At 33.1% G+C, this 19,108-nt stretch overlaps 1 protein-coding gene across 1 annotated transcript in view; it reads right to left on the reverse strand.

Annotated features, from left to right (window-relative positions):
* Positions 1-19,108, reverse strand: part of LOC127852591 (E3 ubiquitin-protein ligase rnf213-alpha-like) — a 66,750-nt gene that overhangs the window by 27,946 nt on the left and 19,696 nt on the right. Inside the window, exons 14-41 of the mRNA XM_052386542.1 lie at positions 18,997-19,098; positions 18,233-18,337; positions 17,949-18,132; positions 17,128-17,424; positions 16,501-16,789; positions 16,062-16,335; positions 15,718-15,874; positions 15,236-15,456; positions 14,742-14,885; positions 14,340-14,495; positions 14,083-14,244; positions 13,496-13,742; positions 12,632-12,880; positions 12,214-12,385; positions 11,691-11,821; positions 11,484-11,564; positions 7,245-7,351; positions 6,751-6,895; positions 6,065-6,254; positions 4,763-5,006; positions 4,452-4,604; positions 3,170-3,269; positions 2,616-2,781; positions 2,189-2,357; positions 1,305-1,435; positions 977-1,174; positions 346-468; positions 108-228 (exon numbers count right to left, since the gene is read on the reverse strand). Of these exons, the coding sequence (XP_052242502.1) occupies positions 108-228; positions 346-468; positions 977-1,174; positions 1,305-1,435; positions 2,189-2,357; positions 2,616-2,781; positions 3,170-3,269; positions 4,452-4,604; positions 4,763-5,006; positions 6,065-6,254; positions 6,751-6,895; positions 7,245-7,351; positions 11,484-11,564; positions 11,691-11,821; positions 12,214-12,385; positions 12,632-12,880; positions 13,496-13,742; positions 14,083-14,244; positions 14,340-14,495; positions 14,742-14,885; positions 15,236-15,456; positions 15,718-15,874; positions 16,062-16,335; positions 16,501-16,789; positions 17,128-17,424; positions 17,949-18,132; positions 18,233-18,337; positions 18,997-19,098 (4,818 nt within the window). The remainder of the gene's footprint in view (positions 1-107; positions 229-345; positions 469-976; positions 1,175-1,304; positions 1,436-2,188; positions 2,358-2,615; positions 2,782-3,169; positions 3,270-4,451; positions 4,605-4,762; positions 5,007-6,064; positions 6,255-6,750; positions 6,896-7,244; positions 7,352-11,483; positions 11,565-11,690; positions 11,822-12,213; positions 12,386-12,631; positions 12,881-13,495; positions 13,743-14,082; positions 14,245-14,339; positions 14,496-14,741; positions 14,886-15,235; positions 15,457-15,717; positions 15,875-16,061; positions 16,336-16,500; positions 16,790-17,127; positions 17,425-17,948; positions 18,133-18,232; positions 18,338-18,996; positions 19,099-19,108) is intronic.

Genomic DNA, 19,108 nt, shown 5'->3' on the forward strand with positions numbered 1-19,108 from the left:
ACAGATCATGTTTGAATATATAAACTCAATTAATTATTTAAATATCCAATATGTATTTCAAAACCTTTCATGCAAATCAATTTTTCTTATGTAATGTTTCTTTTTACCTTCATCAGAATCATATTGTTGACGTTTACTCCTGGTGGACACTGCAGGGCACACATGAACTTGACCAGTCGTGTTTTACCACATCCGGTCTCACCCATTATGACAACAGGAATGCCACTTCTGAAAATAAAGATTTATTTCGTCATTATCCTTTGGAAAAATGCATGCATTTAAATTTTCAGTTGATAAAATATAGGTCAAAATGAGGTAATCATACATTTGAATATTTGAGTTTACCTAAATTTCATATAGATCGCAAATATTTTCTTGACATTGTCTGTTGTTAGCTCATAGGTACTGTCTGGATCATGTGGTACGTCGATGCCCATAACATTGCACAATTTCAATATCTTCTGGTCTCTGAATCATATGAATAAAGACAAAGATGTGTACATTAAAATATATTCTTAAATATAAACAAACATTTGACAAGTGTCAAGAGGTTACGGATACCGTTAAATTGGACAACAAATGAAACGCCGTTTACTAATGTTTATCGTTAATCATACGTTTATTCATAATTCAAAAGCATTGGTGTTGAATTAAATCTGTTTCGAAAGAAATACATAACAGAAAGATGGCACGAACATAGTCATTCATAGTCCATTCTAAATTGTAATGTTCGCGCTACCAATGACCATATACATTCCTCGAAATCTAAATACATTACATCGAAAACTAGTCAGAAGCACAAGATCACATACTGATGAACATATATATTATAATTTTGATCACTGTGTTAGGTAAGTTTTACCTGACACAAAATCCGACGGACTGACGGCTGATCATACATGCCCACCAGGATGAAAGTGTGGGATAACAAAACACGAAATACAACAAATCTTCTTACATCAATAACTATACTAACCGCTGCAGATTATCGAAGTTTTCTTGGAGTGGAACTCTGTTTCTAACAAGGGCATCGTACAAATTAGGAGCCATAATTGCTTGTTCAAGTACATGTGAAGTCTGTAGGTCAATCAAATTACCCGTCGTTTTATCAATGAAAAAGCCCAAAAACGTGAATGTGAAGTGATCCGAGTTGAAAAACAGGTACGGGTGCGGGCTGAAATCGCCAACTGACATATATTAGCAAAATATAAACAGCAGTTTTGCAATATGCAATTAGGAATTATCATGGAAAATGAACGAAACTTATAATACGTCATTTGTTTATATGTTATATATGTTAAAACCTGCTTTCCCAGGTTCTCCGAAGTGCAAGTCTATTTAGAATGTCTTCGTCTACCATCGTTTCATCTGCGTCATTCGAGAAAGATGTAAACGGACTTTCCTCACTTATATGAAGTGAACGGGTTGCAAAATCCTAAAAAGGCATGTTAAAACATATTAATAGATATTTTACTGTAAAAAGAAACAATATTACGTATATATCTTTCTGATATGTATTTGAAAAGGCATGCGCGGATTGCCGATATAGATCATGTAGATGTTCAACTTCATATTGCGCAAAATACTGTTTGTTTATGGCGTGCCGTAGTTAAGAGAGGATTACGTAATGAGTAAAATCGATATAGCTGGCACTTATTGTACGCTTAATGTTTTTGGCAATAAACATTTTAAAAATCTGGATAGTCTGCGCGTTTGGTCCGTATCCACATTCGGATATAAAATGTTGGCAATTTCATACACGCATATTTTAAAGATAATGTATAAATTCATTATGATAAAAGGAAAGAACGAACAGACCTAAATAAACCACGCGTGTAAACTTTAATACTCATTATCCGATATGAACGTAAATAAACACAAGAACAGACGACGTCACATTAGGTAACGTCATTTTGTTTTCTATAAAAGATAACATTCATTGCTTGGAAATCAATAAGTTGTGTTTAATTATGCAGCGGTAACCCGTTAAATGTGTGTTATAAATATGTACAACTCAGCTTAGGTTTGTCATATGCCTCTATTGTCACACATTCGGATGCAATACTTCCAAAGCTGTGCCAATAAGAACTCATTACACACCATGGTCATGTTATAATCATACATACCAAATAGAAGTAGAATCATCGGCTTACATAAATCACAATAACAATAATATTATAATACACACCTTTGACATTTGCATGAGAAATCGAAGAACAAACGTTGCAAATCCAGGGAGGTCTTCACTGGCTGCATTGCTTACAAACTGATTATTCTCGTAATCAACAAGTTGGGTGTTAAGAAACCAAGCAAAGTTTTGCAGTTCTGACCACGACGGGTTGATAACGCCACACCGACTAAAACACGAGACGTGAATATATGCATTTACTGAAAGACATGTGGACTCCACAACCATACTATTTGATAGAAATGAACAACACTGTTTGTTAAGGATCATATCGGGTACAACTGCGGCGCAAGTAACCTATTACTAGCTTTTTATCAAAGTAATAATGCAAATGTCTCGGCGTGGAACTAATTGTGCTTAGTATAGTTTATCATTTTGATTGGAATAATACAACAGATGTTTGACTTTTAACCCAAAGATTTTATACCGTAAAAGAACACCGAGGCACGTATTCGGATCTCCTTCAGGGTTTTGGGCATCAACATCGGTCAATTGTTTTCCTAAATCCAACCTTCGCAAGTATTGATAAGTACGCTGAAATACCGGACTACGAAACTTCTGTTCGTCAAAAAGCTGATCCGTTTGTCTAAGCCCTTTATTTTAAATACAAATATATTTTCCATTACTAATCACACATGAAATATACTCAAAAGCGATGATTAGATATTCAATAATAAGTATGTTTAAACTAGTATTTGCATTATTGGATGAACATTATATGATATATGTTGGAAAGAGGCATAAATCTAGGGGTACTAGTTGACCCAGTTTAACGTTTATCTAAATCAAATACCATATACATTTAAATTATTAAAACAAAACTGTCATTGGCACATATAATGTGTTAGCGTTATTTGAATGTTCGGTTTATATTATTTTTCCTGAGTTGGTGTGATCCGGTTAATTTATTTGTGAACGCATTACACATTATAAACGTAATGTTAGACAAAAGGCGCCGATATATGATTGTAAATGCATTACCTATATTTGCCACTTGAGAAATACCGCTGTAGATGTTTAAGCTCTCGCTCGGTGATCTACACGTAACTTCGGGCAGAATGCCAAATATTTGGTGAGCGTACTGTCCAAATGATAAGAAACAAGAATACCTTTAAAACACTTTACAACGGGCATACGGCTTTAAAATAATAAATGAGATTTCAGCTGTTTTGCTCTTCCAAAATGCATGATTGCCAAATGGTACGTAACTCTCAGAATAAATTTTTTTCGGTCATTAATTTCTCTACCAAGAATAAACGCATACTGCACACTTTGCTAACCACCAAAATCTATGAATAAGTTATTCACAGACATAAACGTGTAAACATTTTTTTCAGAAAATAAGCAAAAAATAACAAAACAATATTTTTTTATAATATACTATATATATAATAAACGTATATCAATAAAAATGTGTATTCTTTCTACGCAGTTGAAACTGAATGTTTTCACAGCTTAGTTTTAATAACTTATGTTTTAATACTATTTACATTTTCTCACACACAATAAATGCAACAGTTATTGGTGGCCAATACGCAAGGTAGTAAGTTTGCATTCCCTAAATTGTGTACGTTTGCGCAAAGTTATTGTTCATTGATGCTCGCGCTGCATTATAAGCTCAACAATACTATTGCCAAGCAATATATGTCCCCTTCCGGCTTCACCATTGTCAGAAATTCCACCATTGTCAGATTTTTTTTATATATATTTGTTGCCATAGCAACCAGAATTTTTGACGTAGGAACAAAATGAAATGACGTGCATAATGTCCATATTGCAATCTATCCATGTTTCAAGTTTCATTAAAAAATATTAAGAACTTTGAAAGTTATCGCAGGATCCAGAAAACCACCATTTTCAGCAGTATTTTTAGTCTATTTGTTGCCATAGCACCCATAATTTTTGACGTAGGAACACAATGAAATGACGTGCATAATGCCCATATTGCCATCTATCCATGTTTAACGTTTCATGAAAAAATATTAAGAACTTTTAAAGTTATCGCAGGATCCAGAAAAGTGTGACAGACAAACAGAGAGACAGATAGACAGAGCGCACACCATAAGTCCCCTCCGGTGAAACCGGTAGGGGACAATAAATGTAGGCCAAAAGTTATCTTAATAAGCTATACCGAAGCACAGTCATAAGCCAATTTAATGTGATTACACCTTCAAAATAAATTAAATATTTAAATAATATTGAGAAATTAGTATTGTTTGAAAATTCAACTAAATATGAAAAATTTTAAGTAGTTTTTACAAACATCGTTTTTGCTTGAAGTGTCGTGGATCATAATAGGTAAAGTTTCAATCAGATATAAGTCGTCCAAACTTCTACGCCACACATATCCGCTTTTGTCCATCAAACAATTGAGGATAAGAAGATTGAACAGTAGCAAGTCAATGCCTTCTTGAACCTACAATGCATACACTAAGTTCATACAACACAGAAATCGTATATAATGAGCTTAAATGTTGATTAAATAATGAGTTTACAATTTTAAGTATATTTTTTATACAAATGACAAGATTTTACTCCATTCCTATTTAAATACATATTGAAAAATTCACAAACCTCATGAGAAATGTCTAAGTGAAACAGGCGTACGCTCCGCTTCCCTGATGTCGGCGTGTGTTTAAGAAATTCTTGTATAACTTCTTGCATGCTGATGTGCTTCTCTTGTAACGGTATTTTTACAACTTTTGACTCAACTTCTTTCGATCTGGCAAATTTTTGTGTCATGGCTTGAGTCTGCCGCTGTACATATAAGGTTTTTCCAACACCGGCTCGTGTTGACAAGACAAGGCGTGCAGAACATCTGATAAAAGTTAATTTGCAAAACCAATAACACAACACAAATACACCTACTAGAATGAACGCCTATGTTTGGAAAAAGCTATTCTGCTGGTAACAAAACCTGTTTTCTTACGCCATGGATGTCCAAATTCCACGCTTGTCCTTAAACTCCGCTTATGAAACAAACAAGCTGTTTATGGCATATTTTAATTTTGACCTTTGTGGTTATTAGACGGGTGATATACGCGATACTTAGTTTCTACTTGGTGGTCATTTGTGGTGAATTATTTTTTTTATTGCATGATGAATGACAACGTTATAGTTTTGACTAGATGTGCTATGGCCAAATGTTAACATCGATCTCTAAGTGTGAACTTTACTTCTAAAACCTAGTGACAGGTTTTACACACACAATGCTGCGTCCTTTGTCTCATCATGGTTCATGTCATTATTGGTAATGTATTTAAAAGCATGATGAATGATAAAGATACGGTCCAGACAAGCTGTAAATGGCAACATTTACCATGAAACACTTGAAGTGTGACCTTAACTTTTGAGTAAAGGAGACTAGGTTTGAACTCTAAACGTCGTTTTATGATGGAGTGCATTAGTTCCAATAATTTAAAAAATCCATAAATATAAGGCAAAATGTAACTGATGGAAAAGTTGTACAGCTCATTTATGGCCAATTTGACTTTTGACTGATTGTAACCTTGACGCTTGAGATAGGGAGACGGATGTAACACGCAACATGTCGTCTTATAATATTATATATTCCAAATCATTTCGAAATCCATCCATAGTTATGGCTGAGAAAGAAAACTTCAGACGGAAACAGTCGGACGGACATACGGACAGACAAACAGATAGACGGACAGTGCGACTTCTATATGCCTCCATCGTAAAAGGATGATAAAACCAACTGTAAGTTCCACAAATATTCAAATTTCCCTTACACATGTGATAGAATGGACAAACTCCCGTCAATTAAAAAACTTGATGGTGAAATTGCACAACGACGTTATCTCTTTTATTTACGTTGATATACACTGTTGAAAAGGGATAATGCAAAATGTGTACCGTTTGAAGTCAACACACGATACCGTGTGAATTCTGTTCACTGGCACCACTAATTTATCTTCCACATATTTCTTCACCGCATCTTGGTGGACTGTCTGAACTTGTCGAATAAACTTGCCTAATGAGGACACCAACGGACACCGATATTCATTGTCCGATCCGCAAATGATGAACAGACGATATTTCATATCTAATTTCAAACAATTAAACAGTGTTTAATGGACCACGGCAAAACATCCGAACATGCTAAACATATGTATTATTAAAAAAAACCTGTGTTATGTATTTGCTTATACAGAAGGAAGTAACAGTTGAAAAAAAATGGATACAAACACTGTGGCATTTATAGCTTTGTGTTAATATGTTCGTAGTGTGTTAAGAGATATAACAAACAATTCACACTTGAACATGAATCCCAATTTGAAATGTTCAAATTGCGAGTATATGTTTTTAATGAAAACACATCCAAAGTATTGATATTATATGAATCAGCCTTCAACTCCTCAGAGAGATCACAAATAGTCTTAAACACAATATGAGAAAAACATCATATTCACATACACATTGCAAACAAGTTGGTCAAGATCAATTACATAATCCTATACCGGTTTAAAACATAATACAAGAGAAGAATCACCTACACATTGAAAAACATTTTGATCAAGATGAATTTTATTAGCCCGTACCGGTTTTATGGTATGTTTCCAAAATTAAGTCATGCAAACTCCTTTCCGCGGCCTCGCCAACGTCGTAATTTAGAATATCGGCATGTACGACACAATGAATCTTTCTTCCATCAGCAAAAACTGCCCGACGCCAGAATATTTCAATCTATAGAAAACATAATTTTGGTAGGCTTTAACACGTTTTTTTTATATATTTGATATATTCTACAATTTCACGCACACTACAATTTCGCACCAACGAAACTGCATTTGAAACATAATACATTATCATTCGTGTAAATAAATAATGGTTTGCATAAAAACGGGTAAGTGCTCGAAACTATTTTGAAACAATCACATAAAATAAACATATCACAAAATAACATACATGGGTTATTTAAGGAATGATGTCATACACTGTATGCAGCTTTAAATGTATGTGAACTTAGAAAATATAGCTCTAAATGAATGCGTTTAAATGAGCAATATAAAATGTTTATTGTATCAATGATTACCTCATCAATTGTCGTGTCTGTGTGGCACACGAGGACTTCGTCTGACAACGGAAGAGGCTGTTTCTTGTCGTGCATGTAAATGGATAACGTCACCTTGAGGATTTCGCCTGTTCAAATGTAATGACTTTGACTAAAAACCAACTACAATGTCATACTTAACATATGTAAGTAATTGATTACAATAACCACCGTTATGGCCAATAATTAAACACACACACGAACGCACGCACGCACGCAAATACACACACACGCACGCACGCACGCACGCACGCACACACACACACACACACGCACGCACGCACGCACGCACGCACACACACACACACACTCATCACTTGAAAAGAAATGTTTTGTTAAAATAGAAACATATAGTATATAAAAATTATCATAAGATCATCTGCAACTCAGAGGGCTGTAAGAAAGAGACATTGTAACTTTAGTTTAATATAAAGTATGACACATTTAGGTCGTGAGAGATTCCACTCTGAACAGAAGTACGTTGATGTCCTTGAAAAACATGACAAAACAAAATGTCGAGGGGATGATAGGTGTTCTATCTTTTGTTTATTGTAGAAAAGATATCTGACATCTTTAATACAATAGTTCAATTCCATATATAAGGTGAAAAGAAAGAACGTGATCTACATTCTTATTATGTATCACAAAACAACCATCGACACCATGCATAGGAACAGTACAAATACATACATCGTATTATCGCGATCAATAAATATCTTATTAAATGCAAAATATCCAACTCTAACTTTTATGACACCAGCGGTGAGTACATCGATACTATCGAACATCTTTTTTGAGAGTGCAAACAAATTCAACAAATTTGGAATCAGTTGACATAATTTCTTGAAAAACAACACGTAAAATTATCCTTCTTTAAAGTTTGTTTTGGAATTAACTCCTTTAAATCAACATACGGTAATTATATTGTGAATAATATTATTATATCAATGTAATATTTTCATTAAACATATAATGTAGGAAACACATGCCTTATTCTGTTATAAATAGACCAACATTTTTTTATTATTTTTTTACGGGAAATTAAAAAAAATGAGTCGAGGGGGGATAAATAAAAATAAAAGCATTAAAAGTGAGCAGTCGACCAAAAAATAATAAAAAAAACTGTCTCAACCGATTACTTTTTTTTGGGGAAAATACAAAATCTCAGCCAATATAACCTTATTAACCTTATGTACACTTGCATTAACCTTGAGGTGTTTTATATATGTCATTACACTGTTGTAGAAGCTTTTTATATTACTAATTAACCTACTTTTATATATATTTATCGGTAAAAGCACCTTTTGCATGTATATTGCTTTAATAGAGACTAAACACACCAAGTGTGCACTGTGTAGTGTAGTTAAGAGATCGTTAAACTTTTGTTGAGTGTATATCATATGTATGTTTAAAACAAATATAGCATGCCTTTGACTTAAAAAAAAAGACTTAAACATTTTTGACATTGTTTAATAGCTTGAACAACCAATTTTCTAACTTTCATCCATGGGTGGAATAAGCACATTAAAAACTACTTTTTATACTACAGACTTTGGAATTCCTAGGTTTGGATACTATACGCCTATTCTTGTGTCTTTGACGGACATATTAACATCCGGACCCAATGTCATTTTCTTCAGAAGCTTTGTTGCATACTATTTTCTAAATATAGTATATATATATGGGTGGGTGGGGAATGGGATTATTGATGCAAGTACCTGTGGTTCAGTCATCATGTTCATCATAAAGTAACGTAAAGTATTTCTTTTTGGACATTTTCGGGATATGGATCTTTATCAATAACAAATAAAAATATTATAGGATCTACATTTTAATAAATACGCATATTATAAACCTACCCAAAACTTCGTATAACATCTAACATTATCGATGGTGCCACCTCTGCAAATACGCTAATAATTTTTATGTTCGTTTCACATAATATGTGAATGATATCATAAATTGTGTTTTCAAGATTTACTTTTCTGATTGAAATAATTTCTTCTCTATTTTTAATTAATTTGATTTTGATAAAATTCCCCATTCGCCGCGTTGTTGCTAACATCCGCCATTTGCCAGAATACAATATGATAATCATTTATAAAATACCTATGCGTTAATAGCGTGTGGTATTGGCTGCAATAGCCAATGAAAATCGCTGACACTTTACAAGTCGACTAGGCACAACGAAACAACCCGTATTATAAACAAATTTTTAACAACACTTTCGGTAATCTGCGCGATTTTTTTTCAAGTTTTGGATAAAATACCAGGTCGGCGGGTGAAATGCAAATAAAAACCCCGAAAGGGACTTTTATTTTTATTTGTATTTGTCGAAAAATAGGGTCGGGCGCTCCCGAAAAGCAAACAATAAAAAAATAATGGCCTAAAGCTAAAATTTCAGATTGAGAAAAAAAGCTCTCAAACATGATTTTATTTTATTTTCATATTTAAAAAATAGGAATTGATTTAAATCATCCTGATGCAAGTCCATATACTATTCACATCATGTACGTTGTGCATGTCATTACTTTGTTATCTTATAACATCTTTGCTTATAAATACCAGAACACGCACTGTTGTCACTGATATGCATAGTCTAAAGGTCTAAAAAGCACCGCAATTAATACTTTTGTATATTTTGTTAATACAGTTATTTACAAAATTAAATACATGTATGTATACAATATATTCTTTAAAATTAATATAAACAATACAACACATTAGATTTTTCTATATTTAGTTACATCAACATTGACCTTAGAGACACCAGTTCCGCATTTAATGACAAGATTTATATGGTCCTACGTATTTATTTATTAAAGTGGGTATGCACGATATTGTCAAATATTTATGAATTTATATAAAATGTGTAAATTTTTTATTATACATGCATTTCAATATAAATTTAAATAAAAGTTAAGAAGAACATGTGTCGAAATAGGAAATAAGCCAGATATTTAATTCTGAAATCGAAAATGTCTGTACAGTCGAGTTCGCCAGCATGTATATCATGCATGTACGATGTAAATATAAATTTAGTTTTACGGATCATTTTAATGTCCTGCAACGATATCTATTCATACGACACACGAACACAAACTCCGATCCTAATATAAAGAGACGTATGCTTAGTTTTTGTAGGTTAATATGCACGAAATATCTTCGTCATAATCGGCTCGGGGCGTTAATTTGTCTTTGCTGCATTTTATGAAATTCGTCTTCAATGTATAATTTTTCTTTTATATTTTGTGTTACTGTAACATATTTTTATCAATATATTACAATTAAGCACATATAAAAATCGTGCATACCCACTTTAATGCTTTTGTATCGCTGTTTTCATAGCCATACCTTTAACATCTAGTATAGACGCACACAGTTCGTAGAGTTTTTATATGAAGTGTCTATATATGATTATTTATTACAATATTAACATATATTCTAACAGAAGATAGTTCGACGGTTTTATGACAATAACCATGCCATATGCAATTTAAGGCACATATACATAAAGTGTCATTGCAATCTATAAACTTAATTCAACCTTGTTCCTGTTTCACTGCATGAAACCTTTATATTAATTCCAAATCTTTAATTTCCATCAACATTCGATGTAGCTCTACATGACGACTTTTGTTTCATATCCAAAGGTTCATTTGTTCACTATCGAAAAGCTGATTAAACTCGAGATTCAGTTTGTTTATATGTGTATGAGTTGCCCTGAATTGTATTAGCAATTGGTCACTTCCCAAAACTAATTAACACAATTTTATGTTTATCACATAATTTTAAAGAAAAACAAAGAAATGTAAACCTCACACAAAATAAATGGTAATCATTTTGAATGGGCTTTCAATCATCTAGCAATTGCAAACATTATTTTTGTGTTTGTTTCCTTGAAATATGTGTTTATAACATGTTGGTGCATTTCATGGGATATTGCATTGGAAGATAAACGTTTGGGATTCGTTTACTGAAATAGAAGGCTTTTGTCGAAATGTCAAATCCAAAACCGTGTTTTCTGAGTGTCATTGAATTTCTTTATTCATTCAAGTTTTATTGCACTTAAAAACTGGTATGTTCATTTTACAATTGTTATCATTTTATTATGCCATGTGTAATAAAATAATTCAAAGAAAAAAGCCTTGAATGTTTGTCTTTATGCATTTGGACCCTATTGGAATAGGATTAATATTATTAATCATATATTTAACAAACCTGCAGGGCAGACGATGAGATTTGGTTCTCCCACTTTATAGTTGGAAGCATACATCCTTTCCACGCTTTCAGTCTCCGCCACTGAAAAATAATAATATTTTAAATGGCGTGCACTTAAAACAAATTTAGTATTGGCCAAAAAGAGATTACAAGTATGCACATTATGTATGTTTAGATATATAATCATTATTCCAAAAACATGTTTACCTGCCAGATGCTTCAGAAAAATACCCAAATGTTTAAGCCCGATGAAGTCACTTATGCTGGATGACACAGAATCAAGAAAATGTGTCCAAAGATCTGTAAGATCTCCAATCAACGGCCTCACTCCGTCATCACTATTTTTAATATAAAAACACATGTGCAGTGGTAATTAAAATAAATGCATAGTAACTTCAATTTTATTATTTTAAAACTTGAATTGCAATGCTGCGAGCTTAAAAGTTTGTTTATGTGTATTGTTTTGCAATGCAGGGCTAAGTGTATATGTTTAACTATTTTGATTTGTATGTTTTTCTTGCGAAGATAAAAACATAAAATACACACAACGTTTTGCTCCAAAGAAACAACGCGTTGCATGAACAATTATTTGGCGTTATGGATCATGTGTTCACTCAAATGTGTGATGTAAAGTAGTGACCTGTTCTGTTGTGCTGTGTTGAACATGAAAAACAGCATTTGAATGTTAAAGTGCATTGATACTTTTCATGACACATAAAACAGTATTTACCTTTTTTGACACGTTCGCCTTAGTGATGTTTCAATGATCGAAACTAGTGTGGACGATGATGGTGCATTCCAGGCTGTAAGTTCAAACTGCTCATTAGGTTGTTGACCATTGTTTTCCGTTTTCATGTTCTCTTCCTTTTTGTCACAGCTTTGTTGCATACACCACAATATGGCTGCAATGCATATACGCATTTTACAAATAATTTATTCATGGGCCAGGTGTTGTTTAGGATTGTTTTTTTAGTCCCACCTAAGCATGCATTCATAAAACTTACTACTTGCTAGATTTCTACAATCATATACTCAACCAATATGATTTTAGGAAATAAACACTACAATTAGATTTACAGAAAATGTATTTTTGTGAAAATACTTCATTAGCGCATAGGCAACGATGTGGTAATATTATCGGGAAATACCTTCTGAAAGGTCACAGGAAGAAATATCTTCCTCATGGACATGATCCAGTGCCATTTCAGCCAAAGTTTTATCATAACCAATATCAACAAGTTCTTTAACAAACGTTGATCTTTGATTGTAAGATTTAATCTTTTTATCGCTGTCTTCGGTTTGCTCTGCGTTATCAAGTGTGTCCAATGCAGGTCGCTGCTTTGATAACTTGGTAAGTACTTCCAATTGAGCAGCTCTAAGTGCTGTTTCCAAATCCGCTAAACAAAAGTGATATTTCTAGATATTATTATTTTAATATGATCATTTTGCTACTATGTGTAAGTATTTTAAATATAAATCTTATGAAGCATTCAAATGAAATTTTAAATTAAGTTAGCACAATGTTTAATTGATAAAATTACAAGCGCAAAACGATCAAATGATTTTGAGTGTTTCTGTCGTTAACCTATTTTTAAAACGTTGAACGATTTTATTAAGTCTAAAAGGCAAACACGTACACACGGTTTGTTAAGGATATAGCCTATTATTGTTTAGTGCACTGTTTTGAATCCGATTGGGAAAGCTGCACCAGTGTTGAATCAATACATCGATACTAATAAATACAACGTGAATCGGAAAATGTGATGAGATTTCAAAATACGACTCAAGCGAGACAAACACACGAGGCGTTTGGAATACTATTGTACGTCAAGATTGAGTAATTCCATTGCAAATAACCGATATACACAAGCACGTATCTCGGTGTTCGCAACTGCTATAGCATGTTCATCAAATATTCTGAGCATGTTCAAAATATTAGTTTTGATTCAACTGAACTTCAAATGAAGATTCAATAGTTTTACCGCAATGACGTATCAGTCATACATCCGTACCTAATTTACAATCATTTTTCACAGCCGAAAGGAGTGAGAAAACGTGTGGCGAAAGCATTCGTTCAGATCCCATTTTTGCGAGCTCTTGTTGAAGAATATCAAGTTGATCCGTGGTAAAAAAGTTTAAAAAGTAAAATTCGCTTCGATTCTGTTTTATGTGCGCCAACCATTCATCCAGACATTTTTCCAAGAACTTCGCGATTTCAGGAATATGGTGTTGCACTTTTTCTGACTGGTTAGTCCTTCCCTATACAAACAATAAAAACACCATACTATTTTATAAAATATATGTGTTAAATTTTAAGATAAATCGTTTTTAAAAAACTAAATGACCATCACTATGCAAGAAATTCATACGTCCTATGGCACACGTTGACTTAAAACCTTTCGATTATACAATTAACTTCTCAGAAATTCTGTATTGTAAACTGTAAGAAACGGAATAAGCTTATTGATCTGTTATTGATTTAACAACGCGAATTTCAACAAAATATTATGGCATTTAATCCTAAGTTTTGTAGTATTATCGAGAATGATTGTTGATACATGCATAAATGCAAAAAGATGTGTATTGAATAGATACGTACAACCAGTTTTGGTAGATCTTTGTCGTTTCCAATTGATATTTCAACGCAAATCCGCCTATCTTGCTTGCACCAAAACTGACTTTTCCATGAATTAAACAAGACACATCCTGATTTACGGAGCTTTCTTAAAACATTTCCAAGACGTGTCACGCTGTCTAAAATCTTATAAATAAAAGAAACGGAAACGTTATGCGCACACAAATGCAAATAAACGCAAGAAATACAAATATTAATTCAAACATGTTTATAAAACTTACCAAAGAGTACATTTCAACGCTAACCCCCGTTTCCTTAGCTGTAAGTTGATTTCTACCAGCCACTAACATGAGTCTACTCTGAAGATCCTGCAACTGTCGGAAATCGTACTGCTTGTCTTGCTGTGGTAATGTAGCTGTAATAATGTCTCCAGTCATCTGAATATAAAAAAATCTCTTTATTTACTTCATTGAATGCATGGATGTATCAGTAAAATAGTACTCTTTTTCTGAAAGGAATCGTATGCATTTTTACAATTAAATGCCGCAATATACTTAACATTAAAACAAAAATATATTTGCCAAGCAGGTATAATAATTGAATTTGACGACTACACATTTCTGTTAAAATTCTATTGGTTTATATTGTTGAACTTATTTCGTTCCAATGCCAGTGAAACTAACCGTTTCGACACTCCCATGTGTAAATCCTACTGTAAATATTCCATCAGAAGTAATCGCATCTGCTTGCATCAGTGACGTGACTTTAACGGAACCGTGCGCTTTCTGAATTTCCTTCAGCCAAGGAAGCTGACTAGAAATATCCTTCTGTTTTAGATATAAAAAAGTTCGGTTATTATGTATAATCTAGTAAATAAATAAATAAGTCATACATAATTAAAATTATACCTAGCCGGGAGGATGGAAAGCCAGACCGGCCCGATAGATAGATAAAAACAGATAACAACTATAAATTAAAACATAATTAAATAAATACATTAAAATGCATTTAAATGTCCATCCATCCATCCATCCTTCCATCCATACATACATACATATATCTATCCATACATATATACATACATACATACACATACACACACACTCACACGGACACCCAAACGTGCTTTCAATCACACATACCAGCATTAAATAAATAACAAGAAAACATGTATTACCAATTGTTTGGGTAATTTCGGATTGGCTGAGAACTCTTTCCACACAATCCGGCAATTTTTCCGCACTTCTAAGAAACCATGCTCTGGCTTAAGGTCAAATATCAACGGGGAATATCCGATGACCGCCGAATGTAGGCACTGGACATTGACAATTCTATTTTGATCATCTCCAACCGAACTCATGGCGAGGTCAACAAATACCTTTAACTCTTTTTGCCCAGCTAAACTCAAACACATTTCCAGGTATATAAGCATTTCAAAGAAGGTCTACGTATTTTTATCCATATCAACATGCAATAGAAGCGATCAAGAGTAAAGTTTTTTATGTGTGTTGTTTAAATATTTGTGTCAATATATTATTATAAATGTTTGTTAAATTATTAAATATTTATAAATAACATATAATTGTCGTCTATCTACCCGTAGTGAAGTAAACTTATGATTATATACGTGTTTTGTATAAGTACCAGTACTAAACTTACATTCTCCCATGGACTCCTGTAACCATTTGATAAGGTCTCCGCATTCACAAAACGTCTCAAGACACTTTGACTTGTCCGGTGTTATTTCTTGCAACAGCTTACACGTCTTCATCAGATTACTATCAAACTCGTTCATCTCGAATGTTTTTTGTTTGAACTATACAAAACACAAAGCTTTTTTATAATGATAACACATTTTTTAAAGAATTCCCTGTTTTAAAATGTGTTTCAATTGAAAAGACACATTTTATTATTTTGTGTTATAACATATTATTTTTAAGCGTGAGATTTGTCGTGTCTTGTGATTAAATAAGAAAAAAGATAGCTGTAGCATGCAAACATACACGAGCAATTTTTTTGATCGGCTCGAAATCTCCCTTGAGACCGCAATGTGTCTGTAATTTTAAAATAGCAAGTGCACCATCAACACAGGCGCGAAGCTGTCGCCATTGTTTAATCTGGGAAATCCGTAACTTCGCCATTTTTTCTGGAATATCGAAGACGGTAATTTCCCGTTCAAGCTTCTCATCTTGTTCTTGAAATGCAGAAGCTAATTGTCTGTCAACATCGTCAACCAAAATATTCCCAGATCGCAGTTTCTCCCCGAATAGCTTCCATCTGAAAATAATATGATTCAAATGTATAATTCAACCTAAAAATATATTTAATTACATTCCGAATTATAACATAATTTGCAAGAGTAATGCATTCACCAAACATTATATATTCGTTGTTTTTATTTTTCCTTCATGTTGAATAGTAATTAAAAACAATAACACATACCTTAACACTGTTGGCAACCAAACATCCTTTAAAATCTCATCAATGGTGAAAGGGCGTTTGTGATACTGCTGACATTCTTCCCACATCTGCATGAACACTATGCTGTCGATGCATTGTTCAGCTTGGCAAACTACATCTATTACACGTTGATAGGACTTAAATGGCACTATACACGGTTCGTATATCACTGACGCATCAATAGTCTGTGCTGCTTTTGGATCACAAATTGATAGAAGTTGAAGTTTGTCCGTGTCCTTGGCTAAAATGGCCTTTAAGTCCAAAGTGTCCACTAAAACCAACATTATACAATTAATAATTTATTATCTCCCTCGATTAATTTACAGGGAATATAAATATAGTGTGACCATACAATGTGACCGTAATACGTTGATATATGACGGACTCGTTTTATTTTATTATAATAAATATTAGATTTTTAACAGAAATAACACCGCTCGTCAAATAGTAATTTCATAATTTTAAACAGCAGTATGATTATCTAATTTTCCAAAATACTTGACGATACATTTTTTTTAAATTGTATACAAAAATGATATCTGAAGGTTGACCGATTGTTTACGCCTAGAACAAACTTACGTTCATGACAAGCATCACTATCATCCTTACCCTGAAACTGTTGACACAACGTCATAAAGCGCCTCATTAATTCTGCAAGAATATTATAAGATTCAACCTCTTTCATTCGTAGATGAATCAACCTAGAAGTCACCTGTCTTTGTATGGTACCATCTTTATGCATTAGTGCAACTAAGTCACAGAAAGGATCTAAGTGTTCTTGTATATACTTTAACATCCTAACATCCACTGATCCTACGTGTATTGAGTAGCGAATACTTTCGATTGTCGCACATACTTGCTGTATTTTGTCGACACATCCTACATGGAAGGTAAGTGTTTGCTGATCTGAAAGAATATATAAGTGAGTTTGACAATTTTTCCAGGAATATATGTTTTGCATACAGATAAGTTAAAAAGTAGTCCTTTGCATTCATACAGTCCCAACCATATCTCATCGTTGAAGCAAATATAATACATGTAATTATGGATTGAAAGTTTCTTATAAATATCTTGAACAAGCAAACTTTCGGCACACTTGTCATGTGTATCAATCAGATTGTATTTTCTGAGATAATATAGTTATATATTAAGAGAGAATGAAATTGTAACACGATTTCAATACATCAAAAAGTTTGACGTTCTTTTATAAGTAATTAAACATTTAAATACGTTCTTATTTCATGTTTGAAGATTATAGCAACATAAATATTCACGCCGATGGGAAAATATATAAGCTTTAAAAACAAAATTTATATTCAAACAAATCCGATAGCGCATCATTAGCTTAGTTGTTAACAGACATCCATTTAATATATCGATTATGCACGTCATGACAATGCAAAGATAACAATCTTAACAGTATAACTTACTTTGTATTTTAACAAAGTGCTTCATTGGCGACCATGTTATAGCAAGATGCAAAATGTAGTTTGCAACGTGTGTCTTGTACGCTCTTTCCCAATTATCATTGAGAAATCTTGATAGTAGATCACTGTATCGAATCCGTTCAGTGTCGCCTATCGGGGAATATGAACACAGGACGTGTTCAATGACCTACAATAAGAAGTCAACACCATTAAACCTGAGCATGGATATCTATTGCATTTATTGTTCTTCAAACATTGGTATTTAATTATTAATTATTTGTACGTACCTCAAATGCGATGCTGTTGAGGCATGCATGCATAGTTGTGTTGTATTTGTCGCCATCTCTGCAAAAGTGGGCTATGAATTCTTCCCTCGTTAAGCTATACGTGCACTTAAAACCACGAAATAACTGTACATAAATCATCTTTATGTTGGCACAAAATATATACAATGTCGATAATTAGAAAACTGTGCAATCGTGAGATAAAATTTATTAATAACTTCAAAATATAACTTTTGAAAATAAAGTTACAAACAATTGAATAAAAACAATCTTAATAGTTAAATATAATTTGCACGTGTGTCAAATATTAAATGATGCACCATTTTAATTATAGAACATTGTATTAGAAACTTTAAATTTGATATGCATTTGTGCCAAATATTAAATAATGCACCAAATTATTATGCAGTTGTGCGGTATAGTCAATAATGGACCCATGCAGAGCGATGTCAACCGCGACCAAAATTGTGCAGATTTTATTGAAAAATAAGGCACTATTCGATATTGATTTCTCTAAAATTATAAATATGCGCCAATTGATTTTTTCTTGATATTTTTCGGAAACACCGAGTTACTGTTTAACGCCCACGCGCGAGGTTTATCAAACCAGATTCGGATAGTCATAGCGTTATATAAAAACATTCGGGATGGGCATATGAATTTTACAATCAAAACAGATAGTAGGCAATGAAAAATATATAAACGTTAAAACTTCACTTGCAGATATATCTAAACACCCTTTGACAAAAAACGTGCACGGATATTACCATTTGTGTTAACACAGTCTGGAGTTTTGTTGATATGGAGTCATTCCATTCCTGAAGTACAGGATCCCCACGAGGATCTTCAATGAATGCTGAATTCCAAATCTGCAAATTA

Source organism: Dreissena polymorpha, chromosome 12 (genome assembly GCF_020536995.1).
Source record: "Dreissena polymorpha isolate Duluth1 chromosome 12, UMN_Dpol_1.0, whole genome shotgun sequence".
NCBI classification, from domain to species: domain Eukaryota; kingdom Metazoa; phylum Mollusca; class Bivalvia; order Myida; family Dreissenidae; genus Dreissena; species Dreissena polymorpha.